Source organism: Arvicola amphibius, chromosome 2 (genome assembly GCF_903992535.2).
Source record: "Arvicola amphibius chromosome 2, mArvAmp1.2, whole genome shotgun sequence".
Classification (NCBI taxonomy): domain Eukaryota; kingdom Metazoa; phylum Chordata; class Mammalia; order Rodentia; family Cricetidae; genus Arvicola; species Arvicola amphibius.
The window spans coordinates 170,700,973-170,719,484 of NC_052048.2; the positions used below are offsets into that span (position 1 = coordinate 170,700,973).

The following is an 18,512-nucleotide window of genomic DNA, read 5'->3' on the forward strand; positions in this document are numbered from 1 at the left end:
CAATTTTACACTCTTAGTCTTAGAATTGATTTAGAAGTTTTCCCGTGGTTTTTCTAGAAATCTTTCTTAACTCTTTCGGGTTAATTCTGGCCACTAGTCTCACAGAGGATCAGGGTCCTGGAAACACCTAGAACCTCCAGCAACTTGCTATCGACTGACCTGGGGGGTGGGGGCTGGCGAAAGCCTGTGTGAGCCGGGCGGCGCATGAAGCTACAGGGCAGCAGCTTCAGAAGGTTGTCTGGGTCAAGAGTGGAAGGGAAGTGCCTGCACAGAAAAAAAGCTGGAAGAACCGGGCAAGGCTGTGTGACTCATTCAAAGACTGAATGAGGTCGGTTCCTGTAGCTTGCGAAGGAGGAGAGTGTGTATGTGTGCGTGGTGGTGGTGGGGGCTCTCCCTAACCCTGTGATTCACAGCTTCTCAGAAATTTACATAATACAAGGGCGTAGATGTAAACCTAAAGGACAAAAATAATAATTCAATGGCACATATTTTATTTTCGCACCGCGGACCTGGATGTGTTCCCGGTGTTGGCACGTTATTCCATCTTAGAGCTCTTTACTCAGACGCAGAGTAGCTGAACTTTCACACCACTGCCGAAGGAGAGGAAATAAGAGAGAGAAGAGGAAGAGAAATTGCCTTTCATAGCGCCGGTCCCCATTTCTCAACTGCAAAAGACTTTTTTTTTTCTTCCTTCAATTAAGAGCATTTATTTGGTACAAAAGGCAGCGAGAGCGGTAATAATTGGAGTCTTTTCATTCCTAGGGACCCCGTGTCATTTTATTTGGCTGATGTTTTATTTTAAGCAGCGTAGTTAGCCTTTAACGTGAATAGAAAGTTCTAATTTATCGTTACCTGAAATAAATGAATATCTCAACTCCTGCCAAGAGAACCGACTGTCAAAAGGGCTCAGACTTAAGTTGAATACAGGATAGAGAACCAGTGAGCAGGGCAGCTACAAAACACACGGGCTGCATAAGTTCCCCCATCCATTCTCTTCTCTCCTCTCTCTCTCTCTCTCTCTCTCTCTCTCTCTCTCTCTCTCTCTCTCTCTCTCTCTCTCTCTCTCTCTCTCTGTGTGTGTGTGTGTGTGTGTGTGTGTGTTTGACTTAGATGCCATTGGGAAGTTAGGATTTAGCGCCCTATTGTGGCACCTTCTTAATGGTTCCCCATAGAATATTTGAAAGTAAAAACTGGACCAGAGTTGGTGGGATCCCAGTATTTCTGTGTTTCAGAGGGGAAGGCTCTGCCCTATGCCTTCCAACTGTGTCTGGGATCCCTAGTCACTTGGAAAGCACAAGACCACGCAGCCTTGGCTGAAGTATTGAGTTTCTTTCTCTCTCTGTTTAGATGTGGGAGATGTGATCATAGGGGCCTGAAAGTTGGTTTCCTTCTCTCTTCCCCGTCTCCTCTGTTTTACTGCTTCGCTTTTCTCTGAAAAAAAAAAAAAATCCATCCACACAATTGGCAGCTTTCTTTAGCATCCAATCCAAGAAGAATTGTCAGTGACTTTAATTTCCAAAATTTTGGTTAAAATTGTAGGACTGGGAATTTTGTCTGAAAAACCACCAATTTTTTCTTTTTCCTTTCTGGGCTTCTACTTACCAGAATAGACCCTTTCTTCTCCTAGAAGCTTAGACTCTTCCATTATCTAGGACAGATAAAAGTAACATTTCCTTTTAAGAATGTTCTTCATAAATATCCATAACACCAATTTGTCTTGAACCCTTGGGAAAAACACACACACATACACACACGTGTGTGCAAACACATACACATCCCTCTTTGGAGTCCTACCCTAAGTGCTCCTGCTTGGGTCAGGCCACATAGAACACAGTGAACTCCTGGTTCAGAATGGAGATTAGTGGTTTTCCTTTACCTTGAATGTTTCCCCTGTAAAAATGGGACTACAGTGGAAAGTCTTTTTCATCTCTGAATGACAGGAAGATTGAGAAAAGAACTTAAACAGAGATGACCCTATGTATGAAAAGACACCACACTGCTTTACAATTTAAAAACTCTTCTAAATTGTTCAGACAAATGAACTTTAAAATAACCCTGCCTCTCGATGGCAGATTTTAGGCCAAATAAACGAAAATGTTAAAAATACAAATGCAAGGTTTGCATGTATAAATTCTATTTGACCATCTCAAGGACTTTTCTTGTCCTTGGGGGCCTCCTCTCCCACATCCAGCTCTGTAGTCCCCAGGGTACACTATTCTGCAGACTCAGGAATTAACTGTTCACAAAAGCCTTTTTAAAAAAGATGCCTATTCGGTTTCATCAGATTTCACTTCTTATGAAGCAGTTACACATTTCTGAAGTCAATCAACTTTGCACGGACTACTCCCGTTTATGAAAGAACACACCCTGTAATCCCACAGTGTAACAGCAACAAACCTATAGTGTTTGAATGAATAACAATGAAGGAACTTCTTCCCTACATTAACTTTGAAGCAGCTCAAAAAAAAAAATTACTAGCAGCTCCAGCTAGGAGAACATAACTAAAGCCCTGTTCTCATAAGATCCACCTGGTTACTCCCTGTTTCACTTTCGACTTTTTGAGATATATTCAAATTGGGGTTTTTTTTTTTTAAATCTTTTTATATGATACTCTTTAATACAACTTTCCCTTCTTTCTCTACCACACTCTCCTGAAACGACACAGCATTGTAAAATGCCTTGCAAAAGACATGCACAGAAAAATAAAATTTAGGATTACAACAATTTTTATTTCTTTTAGTTGTACCCAAGAGAGTGGGGCAAGGGGTGGAGGGGCTAGTGCTAAAATACACACCAGATTCCATGTGAATGGATGCTAACTAAAATAGCTTGATGCATCACTTTGAATTTTTACACAGGAGTGTATTGGTGGCATCTATGTTTATGGGCTCTGTAAACAAACAGGGCAGGCTGCACTTTGGGAGGAATAGCTGTTGTGTCCCAGGGTGTTTGAGATCAACTTTTCCGTTGGAATAACTCTCCATTTCCTCTTGGTGGTGACAGTCCCTGATCTGGGGACTTGCAAAGTAGATTGAAATTGGAGACAAGTCTAAAAGACTTTTGTTGTTGTTGTTGTTGATATTATCCTTCTGTTACTCACAAATAAATACACAAATACAAGACCTTTCATTGTAAAGTTGCAAAGTACAGGGAGACTGAAGGCATCAAGGTGTTCAGTCCCCAGTTCGGGGATACAGAAAGTTATAGGTTGGCTTCTTAAAAAGTAATGGCCGGTTGGGGAACAGCCCACAGGTTAAACAGCCCTAGCCTCAAATGCACTTTTCTCTTTGGTGAATAGGATTCCTCAGGACCACACAGTGTCTGTGTCCAAGCCTCATCAGGGCAAAAAGATTCTCAGAGAGTATACCCTCTGCTCTGTGCTGGGCCTCGGTGGTGTTTGAGTTTTCCCCAGTCCTGGAATGTTTTGTTTAGCAACTCATTGGGGCTAGATGCTGGCTCGCCCTGACACTACCTGTTGTTCTTCCAATGTTTCTTGTTCAATGTTCTTCCAATGTTGTTCCAATGTCTGAGCTTTGCCTTGGTCCAAAGTGTGTCAGTTGTTGGTGAATTCTGCAGAGGATCTCTGTCTCTCTCCCTCTCTCTTCCCCTCCCTCCCTCCCTCCCTCCCTCCCTCCCTCCCTCCCTCCCTCCCTCCCTCCCTCCCTCCCTCCTCCCTCCCTCCCTCCCTCCCTCCCTGTCTTTCTGTCCTGTTGCTTCTCAGTTTGCAAATGGTTGCTTCTGTTACAACCTTGTTCTAGGACTCAGAATACCTCCTTCCACTAACAAAATATTAACATACCTTCCCCTGGCCCCATTTGCCTTCTGAATTTAACTGCATTGGCCACAAGCTGGGATTTCCTGTTTATTGTCTGGCATGAAACTGACTGGATCATTCCCACAAAGATCCGGAGTGTCTCCAGTTGCCTCCCTCAGCAGCCTCAGCTTCAGCGGCTGCTGTGGCAGTGCCTGGCCTTTTAGGTGATGGGATTCCTCATTTCCTCCTCCAGTCCCCTTTACAAAGCTGGAACAGGACAATCCTAGCCAGTTCACAAACATCACAGGTGTGGGGCTGGAGATTCAGAGCTGAATGTGAGCCAAAAGGAACCTGTGTCAGCCTCAGGCAGAATGACTTGTGAAACTGGCGGTGCCTGCTGGTCCATCATGGATTCCCACCATTTTTTTTTTTAAATCCATCACTCCACCAAGGAGTAGTTAATAACAACCAGAACTGTATAAAATGATTCTAATCCTTAGAATAATCTTCCTTATTAAGTGCCCGAAACAGGACTCAGATATGAGGAAAAGGTGTTGTCCACTGTATTCGGTTCAGACTGATATATATATATATATATATATATATATATATTTTTTAACTGTAAGGCTGGGCTTTTTGCAGGGGGATTTGTTACTGCCGGGTCAACTTCTCCATAGCCCTTTAAATTAGTAAATCCTTAATCCCAGCTCTTGGGTGGCAGAGGCAGGCTGATTTCTGTGAGCTCAAGGTCAGTCTGGCATACGGAGTGAGTTCCAGGGTAGTCAAAGCTACAGTAGTGAGACCCTGTGTGTGTGGGGGGGTGGGGGGTGGGCGGATGAGCGGGAGGACACGGACAGGCAGATGGAACCTTTCTCTACCTTACAAAGGATCGAACCCAGGGCTTCAAACACGCTAAGATAATGCCCTGACACTGTGCACTCTTGTATACACACGTTTTTTACACACATTTACACCTCAGCACTCTTCCATTCAGAGACAGGGTTTTGCTAAGTAATTAGGGCTGGGCCTCAATTTCTGCTCCTTCAGTCTGCCGGGACCGCAGGCATACACCGTACTTCACGAACTCTAGGTGTAACCGCATAGTCTCCCTGAAAGTCAACGAGTATTGCAAAGCCCATGCTTGACACACTTTTGTGACTTGTGAACCCCACTCTCAAAGTCTGCAAAGGCCCTGTCTGAAGGGCCTCTGCTCCCTTCAATATTCGCAGGATTAGTTTAAGCAGAACCACGTTCTGTCTTCAGCTAACAGTGGGATAGCCCAGGGATAGCTTAACCCTGAGGTGGGGCAGGGAACCTGCTTGCGTCCAAAAGTTTTGGAGTAGGGGGAGAGGTGTTTGCTCTCGGGTCGTGGGTGCTTGCTTGGAGTCCCTGCGAGGCTCGGGAGCACAAGACCTGCTGGGCGCCTCCCAGGATCCCAGATCTGTGACTTCCCTTCAGGAACCCTGATTAGCAAATTTTCATTTTCTGTGTTAAAACTAGGAAATAAAGGTGACTAAAGTCCTCCTCTCATCTTCTCCTCAATAAGGCACTTTCCCCAGATTCTGAGCCGTGGGGTAAGGAAAGCTGGGGCGGTGACTTCCAAGTGCACTCTGCCACAGTTATTGTGGCAGCCTGGGGTCCCTGCAAGCGTTCGCTCGCCCCGACCGCCACTTTTGGAAAGTAAAGCACATGAAGGAAACGACTTTGTGGGCTTTTTGCTGTTCCAGGAACCTTGAAGGAGCGGTAAACACTGTTACTGGGGGTGGGAGTGGGGTGGTCGAGTGCGTAGGAGGGCCGCTCCAGGTCACGTGACCCGGGAGGGCAGTAATGGGGAGGGGGGAAGCAAAACCCCTTTGCACGGGGCATTAGAAAACTAGCAGGAAATCTCTTCTTCTGAGCCAGGGACAATGAGAACTGGCTAAAGGGAATTCAAGCGGAAAAATACGTGAATGCACCGACTACCCACAGCCGGTGACGCACAGAGGTTTACTCTGGGCTGTGTGGCACTGTTTCCTGTCGGAGCATGACGTCGTTATGATCTTTCTTCAATAAAGGTTTGAACAACCTTTTTTTTTTTTTTTTTTTCGGATGGGTTCATAACCTCTCTGATTGCGCTCACTTAAACACACCCAAACGCCCTGAGCAGTGTTCTACTCTTCCCTAAATACATACACGAGGAGTGATCCCACTTCAAAAGATGTACTAGACTTGTTAGGTTTTTAAACTCTTCGTTTTTCCTCCTAAAAGTACTTTCCAAAGAATAATACCACCTAAAACCGATTTTGCTTTAATAGCTGCTTGGGTGTCCAACACAAGGATCCCCCTAATCAAAGAACAATTAAGGCATTTCAAGAAAATTTTCATTAGGTTAAAGAGAATTTCTGGGCAAAAGTCACTGAAGCATTTTTCTCCTTTTCCATTACTTCTTTAAAATACGTTTTCCACACCGTTTTGTTACTCAAAGGTCAGTGTGACTGGAGCTGGAGAAAACATGCGCTGGTCCATAGCTTGGTTTGCTGTTGTCCTAGCTGTGGGCACAATGGGTAGGAAGGAGGGAATGAAGCATTTAAAAAGGAGCAAAACGTGTCGTCCTCTGTAGAAAACCCAAGGCTGAGGTACCATGGGCAAGGCTGCAACAGCTCATGTCTGCCCTAATGCAGTCCCTACTTCACTTGTTTCTCCCCTTGCTCGGGAGTACTGCCAACTAGACCTTTTTCTTCGCACACAAAGTAACTGTTTTAAAGAGTTCTGGTAGAGTTAAGAGGATGGGGTCATCAGGGCATTTTAGAACAACTTGGGTCAATTACCCAGATACCAACACTACCAAGAAAATGGAGAGCTCGCTGCAAATGGGGGTTCTGGAGTAGGTCAGCAGTAGAGGTATGCCATTAGGATGCCTAAGGTCAAGGGTTCAATTCCCTGTGTACAAGCACACACATGTGCATGTGCACACTGGTGTCCAGGTAGAAAGCAATTTTGTGTTTTGAAGGTGCCATTGGGGAGTCAACGGTCACGTGACAGGGTACTCAGGACTTAAGGGCACTGCTGGTGGAGAAAGGGAGGGAATGTATCTGTGGACAAACTGCTCTCAAAAACAGCGAATCCGTACTTATTCTTTCTTCTAGGAAAAGGGAGGAAACTGTCTTCCTTCACCTGTACCATGTCAGCTTACTGTTAGGATCTAAACATCAGGACCAAGGGTTGCTATGTGATGATTGTGGATAAAGCAGATGTTTGTGGACCATTCTGATCACCCTAGCCACCATTTATGGGACGTGATGGGAGAAACAAGTTTGGAAGTTCAAGGCCTTTCTGGTATGATATCACATAACTGTTGATAAACTCAGTAGCACTTTCATTTTGACACTGAAGAAGTTATTTGTCAGTGTAGTTAGGTGTGGTTGGTGTAAGCCTATAGCTACTTAGGAGGCTGAGGGAGGAGGGTGATGGGAACCTTAGACTTCCAGGCCAGTTTGGAATCAAAATCCCACATCAAACAAAACATTAGCTGTGAGTGTGCACAGTAGCATAGTATGCCAGTGTGTATGTATTAGGAAAAGCCCCAAGATAAAGATGGAGGGAAATTACAAATTATAACACTATATTCTTTTTTTTTTTTTTTTTTTTTTTTTTTTTTTTGGTTTTTCGAGACAGGGTTTCTCTGTGGCTTTGGAGCCTGTCCTGGAACTAGCTCTTGTAGACCAGGCTGGTCTCGAACTCACAGAGATCCTCCTGCCTCTGCCTCCCGAGTGCTGGGATTAAAGGCGTGCGCCACCACCGCCCGGCTAACACTATATTCTTTAAAATATCAAGAAAACACTGAGAGAATTATTACCAATTGTTAATTAAAATTAGTATCATTACTAATACTACTAGCTACCGATTGTTATTATTATTAATATACAGTAGTTGAGTAGGTACTTAACATTTTCTTTGCTGTGAATGTGTGCTCTGGAAACAATTCTTCTATCGGATTGCAGGCTTACCAGGTACAGAGTATGATGCCTGTAACTTTTGCTTATTTGATTGAAAACGAAACATCACAGAATAAAACAAAAACACCGAGCCAGAGAAGAGGATGTTTGAGATACTGCAAATATCTTTTACTGCATTAATCTATTTAAGTTTAATGAGACCTAGAAGTTGCTATGACCGAATGGATCTTTATTGCCCGCAAGCAGCTAGACTTAGAAGCAGAGTTCGGGATGTCGATGGAGCACACCTAGTAATGTCGTATACATGAAAGAACGTTCAGAAAGGAACAGGACGTAAGCCTGGGGACAATCTATGCTATGTTTGGGCAGGGCACTCTTTGAAGTCCAGGATTACATCTGCAGACAAATTCAGAGTTGTGAAAACCAAGGCTAAAGCTTTGTACCCATCACAAGACTGGAAAATTAACTACAGAACAAACGTTGTACCTAAATTATAACCGGGAGGCACACTATTTTGACAGAGGTACACTAGAGCTGTTGCTGCAACCAGGAATGGCTTTTCACAATGTTGTTTCGTAGGAGACACAAATCTCATACGACACACAGGACATTACTTTGATAGGACTGTTAAAAAGGAAAGTCAAATATACTAACAGCAACAAAGAAAGAAAGCAACATTAAAAGACAGAAGAACTTCAAGTCCCAGTCACGAGCAAAGCCAATTTTAGGTCAAGCTATACATATGAATATGGTTTTCTTTCAAAAAAATACTTGTCATTTCTCTCTTTATCTCCAAGTTCACTTTCTAAAAAAAGCGGAGCGTTTTTATTTGGTCAAGACAGTAAGTACAATTACAAGGACAAGGTGCACAAGACAATGCTAAGGCCTTCAGTCTGTGGAACGGCGCACCATCAGCCTTCCTCTTCTTCATCGCTGTCTTTCATGGTGATGCCCTGAAGTCCTCCTCCTTCTGAAACAGAGGCTGTGGCCTCCTCCACAGTTAAACGTCTGTGCAGAGTGTCGTACGTCTTACTGTTCAGCGTCCCCTCCAACACACCTTGCAATCGGAAATCCCTATAGGTTTTCTAGAAGAAAAACAGAGTATTTGCTTTGATTAGATGTGTGCACATACGTACATGCCTATATGTGCAAAAATAGGTTTGTATACTCAAACAGCCTTTCAGAAATATGGGAGACATCCACTAATGGATTCCAGCTGTGGGTGCCCACGTCCATCATCTCACTAGTGTATTTCTGGGGAGGAGACAGAATGAGTGACTTCGGATAGTGCTACTAATCAAGCTACAGTCCTTATGGGTAGATCAAAATGTTGTGACTACCAGATGACAAATTAATCCCCCTTCTCCAAACATTACTAATTGCACATGGTTTAGTACGAAATAGTCTGTAACAAAGATCACATGATATGCTTATGTGTATTTTTAATAGGAAGGGCTTCTTAGGCTTTCAATTTTCCTTTTATACTGAAAAATATACTTAATTTTATCAAACATATTAGTTTTGGGGGGCAGGTGTTGGGGGATAAAATTATCATAATATGAGTAAAAGAAGTTCACATTTTATGCACTTATGAATTAAAATGCATTTATTTGTGTTATGCTACTGAAAATTTTTATTATTTATTATTTATATTCCTATTTATTATTATGTATTGTGTATACATAATATATAATATATATATAAAATGCCTATAAGGTTTTTTACCTTTTTTTCTTTGAAATGCTCATAGAACAGTGAGTTCCATGATTCTGAGAAAAAGCTTCAATAATTAGGAGGTAAAATACACATTGATACATTTTTGGCAAAATAATAAGTCACTCTATTACACGTTAGAACAGTGATCTCAAACTGCATACAAAATCGAATTTAATGTTATCATTTCTTTCTATGGTGCTTCTTTTCTTAAAAATTAAAATTACATGCCTTTGTTTCATGTGTGTGCATATCTGTGTGCATGTGTGCATATATCAGAGGAAAACTAGTTGGAGTTAGTTTTCCTACTATATGGATCTTGGGGAATCAATGCAGGTTGTCAGGCTGGAGAAAAAAAAACCTTTTTTTTAACCATCTCATTGGCCAATCTATAGTGATTCTTCAAATTTTCTTCCTGTAGGAAAGATGTACAGCCTATAGCACTTCCCTTATGTTTAAAGTGTGATTATTTTCACACGTTTTTATGGCTCAACAAGACTGTTATATTAATAATAGTTATAGTTGTATTGATTTTGAAAGTGAGAGAAAGGAGTCTAGTTATTTAAATGGAGAAACAAAGAACTCATGAAGATAACCTATGCTATGGAGGAATTTTGAAATGCATTTTTAATGATAAGCGTCTTTTACAATTTGCTACTTGTTAGATTTGGACCAGGAACAGACTTCAATGTTTCAGTTGATGACATTGTTCTAAGTGATTACTATCAATCAGTTTTTTTATATATACTTAACAGATGAAAGAAAGCCAAATAAGAAGGGATATTGTATCTCATTGTCCAAATATCATATGACTGTAAATACAAAAGAGAAGCACGCTCTTGATGAATACAACCTAACAGCATACATGGTCCAAATACTTCCATCGGAACACTTAGAAAATCCCAGAGGACTCAAGCATTTGCACTAAAGGTGTTTAGTGAAAATTCACCTGGGTCAGGAAGTGCATATTTATCCCCTCATTCAGCACACTTGGTCACTTCCCACAGTTTTCCAGGAAAAGCAGTAGCATCACCGCAAGGTCATGGAAGCTCCAGAGTGGTCTCAATTAACCCTCCTGCCCACTTTCCCTGACTTGTGCCTGGGATGTCATCTAGTTTCAGAAGTGATATGTAAATAGTAAGGGTAAAGGGCAATGTAAGCTTACTGATCTGATCGCCTGACAGAAATAAATTCATGTTTAAAAAAAAAAAAAAACCACACCAATGTTTAAAATTAAGTGAAAGCCTGAGAACATCAGGGGTCAGTGTCTCCACAGCAAGTCATGATTTAGATCCAGAGAGTGTGCTTTCTTAGATGATTAAATCTATCTCTACTTTTAAGTTGAAATTATTGAAAGCTTCTTTTAAGGCACCCACATTCTACCACCCTCATATTCTCTAAGTGGGACAGACTTACTGCGATGCGGTCATAAGCTGACCTCTGATTCATAAGTACCACTAAGAGAGCATATTTAAAAACAGAGAAGTAACTCTAAAATATTAATGTTGCCTAGAAAATGCAGTAACTAATACATAGGGTATTATTACCACCATCATTTATGTTAGAGCCAATTGTTGTCCTTTTAATTAGACTAAAACTGCATTAAGGACACAACGAACTATTCATGTACAGATGACCGATGCACTGCACTGTGCCACAGACAATTGCTTACTAAACTTCTAAGTTTGTCTTTCTGGTTTTATTGGAATACTTTCCTTTGGACTTACTTTAAGTATTAGCAAGTTAGCCCTGGCAGACTTAAATTGAGGATGTGAAGAGCCAAAGGTTTTCTAATTTCAATATGGTGAAGATCATTTCTTTATTCTGTTAAAAAGGTAACAACCAGGAGACCAGGCACAGTGCAGGACCTTGAAAGCTCTAACTTCCTCAGGCTTCCTCACTGGCACGGTTGGCTCTTCTTTAAGACAAGGGCTGGCCACAGGGGGTTACCTGTTTCCTTTCTCCTGGCAAAACAAGCCGCCGGTTGATATTAATTGCTTTAAAATGTTTTACGGCCAGTAGGGAGAACATAAACCAACAGCCATTTTGATCATTTGGAGATTTTACTTTTCCCCGTCTCAAAGAGATCATTCGATGTTAAATCTTCACGCGTAATTTCAGACCTTAGTGTTTTTATGCCAGTCTTACTGGGATTTTTATTTTTATTTATTTTTAACAAATGAACCAGTTGTGAAAGAGGACACAGTTGACTCTTGTATATATCACTTTCAGATCTTCCTGGGCCTAGAATCCTGGCAATGCCTGTGAAGTGCAAGGAGAGGAAGGACAGCTGAGTCTAGTCAAGTTGACTGCATCCTGGTTAGGACACAGGGATGTGTTGTCACCCGCAGGCCACATCCAAATGATCTGGAGAGAAGGGCCACTTAGCAGCCTTCACAATTCTACATGCATGTTGCTTAGTCTTTCTTTAGAAATGAGTTGAACAACGATTATTCTAAGCAAAACCCATGATTATGAACAAAACCAAAAATCAGTTCCAAGGAACTGATGAATCCATGTATGAAATTGGTTTAAGTTCATTTTTATTCGAAGTAGGGAAATGGTTAGAATGCTAAATTATTACTTCGCCTTGCTCTTCATCATGGAAATAATAATTTTTATTATTAAATAAAACCATATGTCCTGGTTCAATGTATAAGCCAGGAAAGCTTTGCTTGAGCATATGGAGAGCTAAATATGAGCTGGGGCTGGTGGATAGATCTGTAATCCCTGGTATTTGCAAAGCTGAGATACGATGATCCCTAGGTGTTCAAGATCTTCCTGGGTGACAGAGAGAGTCAGAAGTCACCCTAGGCAACTTAATGAGACAGTGTCTCAAAATAAGAAATGCAAGAAATGAATTGGGAATACAGCTCAGTTATAGAGTGCTTGCCTAGCATGATGTGGTCCTAGATACGATCTCAAGTACAGAAAAAAAAGTAAAAATAAAATAAAGTCAAACATTTGTTAAACTTAACTACACATATTAGTTTTCATTATTGATAGCCACAAATGGAGACTATCCTGACACAACATTTGTTTAGAGCACAATGAAAATGCTGCTGTAATACTTACAAAGTTATTAACTGTTCTTTCATATTAAAGTGGTCACTGATAAGATGTATTCTCTCGGCAAATTTTATGTATAGGTTATTAACTATCCTTAGGTTGTACACTTTGATTATAGACATTTTTGTTAACTACATCCCAATAAGCTGAAAATGGTACATTCTCTTTACCTATAAAGATGTACTGACATAAGAAAAGAAATAACTTTGAAAAAAATGATGGGCAGGTAAAAAAAATGAACATTTTAATTCCACAAACAAAGAGATTAGCTATCCTGAAATCAACTGATATTTGGCAGGACATATGACTCCTGGCATCCTGAACATGACAGACAGAAGCTTGAAGTATGGCTGCTTATGAAGATAGCCAGTTGGCCCCACTTAAGTAACAGTATAGACTTTGGCATCAACAGATATATGCGTATGTAAGATAAAAACAATTCTGATTGTCTTTTATGCAAAACCAACCAGTTGAAAGTGTCCAAGTTACATTCATCAAAACATGGAAGAAATGGTGGTGAAGTAAGCTACATCTGTACGTGTCACAGTGTGCACTCTGCTCTTTGCAAATAAGTAATACCTGCTAAGAGGAACTGAGGGTGTTTTGTTTGTTAAGTGAAACATGTGGCTGGAATATGAAAATGTCATGGGTGGCAATAACTTTACTTGTTATTGATTACTGATCATATTACTATGCTTATAGCGTAGTTCACGGTCTACCTTTGATTCAAATAGTCCAGATCTGATTGTGGCACAGAATTCAGGTGTGAAAATGATTTGTGGTAACTGTGGGTCAGTAGTGCAAAGTAATTTGTACTTGAATTAGACTGTAGGAACCAAAAGAATGGTGGTAAATTTTAATGTGCCTCGAAACTTCTTTTAAAGCTGTAACTTAGTGGTTCTTTGCAAACTTCAGTATGGAATTAGTCTTCTGGGATCTATGGATCTAGTCTTATCACTACTTCCTGATTCCACAGGTCTAGGCTGTTGCCAAAAGACCTTTAGTTCTGGCAAATCCTCAGGGGACTAAGAGTTTTAGGTCAAAATGTCACACTGAGAAGCACTGTGTATGTCATTATACATCCATGACACATGACATATTACATCTACGTAGGCATCACTAATAAACAGCACCAAAAGGGATATATAGGTCTTCTGTATGAAAAACCCTTGATTATCAGTTTGTTTTCAGCTATAATACTAAAATACTGTTTCAATTTTAAGACAAGTTAACTTTGAAGTAAATTTTGGCCTCCACTAAAATTTACAAAGTGAAAAAAATTATGTTGAATAGATATATTATTTTAAAGCTCCCACTCATTAAAGACAACATATATAGGCTAGTACCTATAGGCGACAGTCCAAGTGTTCTTTTGAATGCATGTAAGATCGGTGTTAACCATTTTAGATGATCTCTAACACTGCAAATGGCCATCTTTTACATATAAGGAGAGGCAGGTCTCCAAAAAGAGTCAGGCAGTGACAGTGTGTAATGTCTTAATAGGGCATGGTAAAATCACACATTCTCCTAATTTCATAGGAAAGTACAAATCAAAAGTCCCCATGATTAATACATGACCCCAATAAACATGAGGAATGCACTTTATTTTTATGCCAACGAATGTAAAATCATTATGGACCAACCACACTCAAATACATATGCTAGGGAGATTGATGTACATTGTCCTGCACTATAAGTACTTACATCCACCACTCAGTTACAGCAACCTTGTTGTTCCCCCTCTTTTGGTGGGATGGTAACTTACCACTGTTCTTTATAGTTTGGTGGGCAATTTAAATTTCAACACTTCTCATTTACCTTCACAATCTTGATGAGCGTCTTCAGTTGGTAAATATGAAGCTGGAGGTCTAGTCTGTCAGCCAGCCACACACAAATGACTTTCATGGAATTGCTGTACCATTGCTGGAGAGAAGGACGGGGTGGAGGGGAGGGGGACAAAAAAAAGAAAACAATCTCTGCAGTATTCATTTAACAGATTCAGTAATGAGAGGGTAATGAAGCACTCCGAAATGACCACAGATCAGCACTTGAAGTCAATAATGCTATAATTTCCTGTTAGCAGAATTGTATGTTGTGGTGGCATATCTGCTGAGCTGACCCAGGCTGTTCTTTACATGAATTAGCATTACAGTGTTTAGCTGTAACATATTCATGGGAAACTGTGTTTTTGCACTTTGCAGCCTGGCGGATTGCTTTGCAATTTGTAAGTAACAATGGGCACTAAATACATATTGTGGGACTGAATGGATGGCCAAGCTGCAGGGGGAAATACACACACACACACACACACACACACACACACACACACACACACACACACACACACACACACGTAAATCATTTTCAAAGAGAAATTTCCTATTGATCTTCATGCTATGAAAAATTCAGACAGTAGGAGTGTTAGAATGTAACTCATGATGTCAATGCCTAGAAATAACATTTTGAAGGATGGCAAAAAGTACCCACAGTTTACTAAATGGTGATCCCTGATCATCCTTTTGTATAAATCAGTTATGAGGCAGTTGCCAAGATGTTTAAACAGTACTTAAATCAAGATTTACTCAGATCACAGGAAGGAGCTTTGTTGAGACGGAATTCTTGTGCTATAAGGATCACATAGCATACACTGATACCCAGATTATGAAAGGAAAGATCTGTGTCGCTTTGCAAATATTTTTGGAGGCTTCATAATTTTTCCATTTATTATAACCCTGTTGAGGGAAAAAACTGAAAATTTTGGGAGGCAATTTCCTGTTTCAGTACAATATAATGGACAATGATCAGAAAAAAAATCATAAAAGAATGGTTTGGTCTCCTATTTTCCAAAAAAGGCATCTGATATTAACTGTGACTTTAAGGGGTTCAATGATTCCATGATAGAGCCCAGTGTTGGTAATGGTATACGAATCCTGCCGCTCATTGAGGTAATGGAGAAATATCTACATCAATATGGTGTTTACAAAATGAATGGAGTGTTTTGAGAGCGATTTCTGTGTGCTGCTTGTATACCTAAACATAGTGACACACCACATTTGTATCTGTTTTAAGGAATCCAAACACAGTTGATAAAAAAATCTTAATTTTTTTCTCCATATATTAACACACAATAAAATCTAACTTCTGTAAATCTTAAGTTCTGCAAGTTTTAAATTCATCCAGGCTTGGACTTATTGACAATTTAATGGCAAAACAATTTAACAGAGCAAGAAATCATAGGTTAAGTACAAGTAAAAAATGAGTTAGTCACACATTTCATTTGTTTCTATGAACTTGTTACTCTATTTAAGCTGCATGCATAAAATGTGATAAGCAAATTAAAATGAGCCGATTTACTAAATATGACCAAACAGATTACTGAATTCCAAGTATTACATTTCAGACTAGACTGAGACTTAGTTACTGTTCTTTCCTAACGAAAATTTGTTTCCTCTTAAGCACATGTCAAACTATATTAAAAAGCTTTATAAGATTCAGTGTAGGGACACTCATAAATTTTTATAAAACCCGTGGCTAGTAGATGGAGCACTTCAACTGATATGTGAGATCTCAAAAATCTTTTATGGACACACACTATCTTTTATTTCTGACATTAATTGTATATTCACTTATTTCCACTTAGTACTTAGCTTGGTGGCTTCTATTTTGATGTAGCTGAACACTCGGGTATGACTGACAGTATTGAATTAGCATACAGGACCAAAATGCTTACTCCGTTGCCACCACACTCAAGAGACAATTTGGAACCTAAAATACTGTCAAAATGAATTAGAATTTTAGATATTCTAGTTTCTTTGTATGGGATAAAAATTTTCTCTTTTCTGTTGGAGGAGAGAAAATATACACTGTTTAAAGGCTTGTCTAAGGCAGCCAATATGTTAGCCTACACAGGTATAGGGTGAGTTGAACAAGTCTGAGAGAAATGAAACACTCCCTGAAAACCACTCAACATACACCTCTAGGTTCTTAAAAATCCTCATTTCAAGTGATTTTAATTTCATTTCCCATCTCGTATGAATTATTCCTCTGCTAATGCTAGAATGAAAAGAATACTTAGGAGAACACGGACATTATTAATCTAAGATTTCTAACATAATACCCAAATTATAAATTCAGAGAGCATGAACTTGAGAATAACATAATCTAAATGCAACTATAGAAATAGAGACGAACGGGACGGCAGCTAAGGGAAGACGCTTCCTTGTAATCTGACTTTGAAGGCAAATATCTCAATCTCGAGGCAAAGGCTTCTAGGAAACATTATCCTATCAGTGCAGAATGTGCGCTTCTGATTTAAGTCAAGGCCGTCTGGAGAATAACTGTGGCTAAGTTGAGGACATGATTAGGGAGAACAGTGGCTTAGAGCTTAGGGCTCAAGCTAGCCTCCACTAGGAGCAGGCTGAGGACACCACCCCCCCACGCCCCGGCAGCTTTCCTGCCTGTGATGCAACTGGACCCCTCATCCCTCCCCCAACAAAGCCACCACACAGAAACTTCTTGAAGCTTGACATTTCTGATGCTGGAGTAAATATATCTTTTCTCAGGGGTGCAAATACAGTAGGCCCCCCCTTTTTTCATCTTGAGAAGAGTCAAAACTGGGTTAGCTTCACTTGCCCTACCAAGTCAAAGCAAAGCAAACCTTTGCATGAAACAAAAGGGGGAAAAACCCTAAGAGGGTGAATATGCAGTGGAGCCAAGACGTTAGGACATGTCCTTTTCATTCTGAGAAGCTAATTTTATAAGGTAACTTATGTGACCGCTTGCTTTCCTTTCAGAAACATACAAGAAGGGCGCAGCCTGGCTGGAGCCCAGGAAAAGGCTTTTTATGTTTTACTCCTTGCTTTGGTTCTCCTCAGGAATAAAGCAGCAACTGTATATTTTATATATTTTTTTCTCTACAGAAATACATGATAGCAGCCTACCACTTTAACCAAAAAAAAAAAAAAAAAAAAAAAAAAAAAAAAAGCTCCTTTTTTCCTTTTGTGGTTCATTCAGCTCCTGTAAGGGCATGCATCGCTCGCTTCGTTTTCTTGAGATATCTCTTTTAAAGCAAAAAGAAAAGAAAAGGAAAGGCCAGGGTTGACTCTGTGAGACCCCTGTATTTATTCACACTTATTGTGCATGACTGTAGACTGGTAAATCATATTAGCGGCCCGTCTCCCCATCAAGCTGCTACTTGCTTTCCAGCCCTGGGAAGGTTCAACAAATCAACAGGAGCACGGAAAACAGAACATCAGTCTAATCTAGTGTTTAAGGTGAAGTTTTCAAACCCAATCTAAGAAGATCTTTAGAGCAAGCAACAAGCTGAAGGGCTCAGAAGGTGGTATTGACAATGAAAGAGTGTGGAAATATTGAGGAGCGCAGCCCTCGTGCATTTTTAATAACAAGAGGGTCAACAAGGGCACAGCTCCCTCAGTGCCAGGAGTTGCCACTGACTATGGAAATTGCCACACCAGGGCCATAAACGCTCGTAGTTCATCAGCTTTCTTAAACACCCTGAACCCCCTCCGCGGACCTTTAGTCTTGAATTAACAAACCAAAGCAAGGAAAGAGGGTGCAGGCTGAATGGCTGGCATTGATCCCCAACTGTGTCAGCACTGCTACAGGCCCTGAAAATCTCTCTCCATTGTCAATAGAAATTGACAAACCTCTGCTCCTAAATAGTGCAGCTGAGCCGGGCGGGATCCACGCAGCTGTAAAGGGCTCTGCTCTTGGGGCCCGGGAGCACTAACAATGGAACAGGCATGAGCTCTTTGTCAGCCTCAGACTCGGCAATTTTCTAACAAGGATTAAAGTTGTTTCTCCGCAGAGCCGGTGAAAAGAGATTTAGCAACATACCGTGCTTTCTTCATGCAAGTTAAAGAGAAGTAGTTAAGGAATGCCATTATTCTGTTGACTAGAGGAGATACAAAACAAATATATTAAATATGCACAACTCCCCTTTTTGCCTCATTTATAACATTTGGAGGATGATTCCATTAAGTATAACACTTATCGCCTGGGAACAAGCACTTCACATTTAT

At 40.5% G+C, this 18,512-nt stretch overlaps 1 protein-coding gene across 8 annotated transcripts in view; it reads right to left on the reverse strand.

Moving 5' to 3' along the window:
- Positions 1–7,835: 7,835 nt before the first annotated feature.
- The window catches only part of Cadps2 (calcium dependent secretion activator 2), a 510,179-nt gene continuing 499,502 nt past the window's right edge, over positions 7,836–18,512 (reverse strand). For all 8 annotated transcript variants that reach the window (XM_038320974.1, XM_038320981.1, XM_038320973.1 and 5 more), the window contains 2 exons: positions 14,290–14,394; positions 7,836–8,774 (listed from right to left, as the gene is read on the reverse strand). In XM_038320974.1, the coding sequence (XP_038176902.1) occupies positions 8,601–8,774; positions 14,290–14,394 (279 nt within the window). In that variant the 3' untranslated portion in view covers positions 7,836–8,600. The remainder of the gene's footprint in view (positions 8,775–14,289; positions 14,395–18,512) is intronic.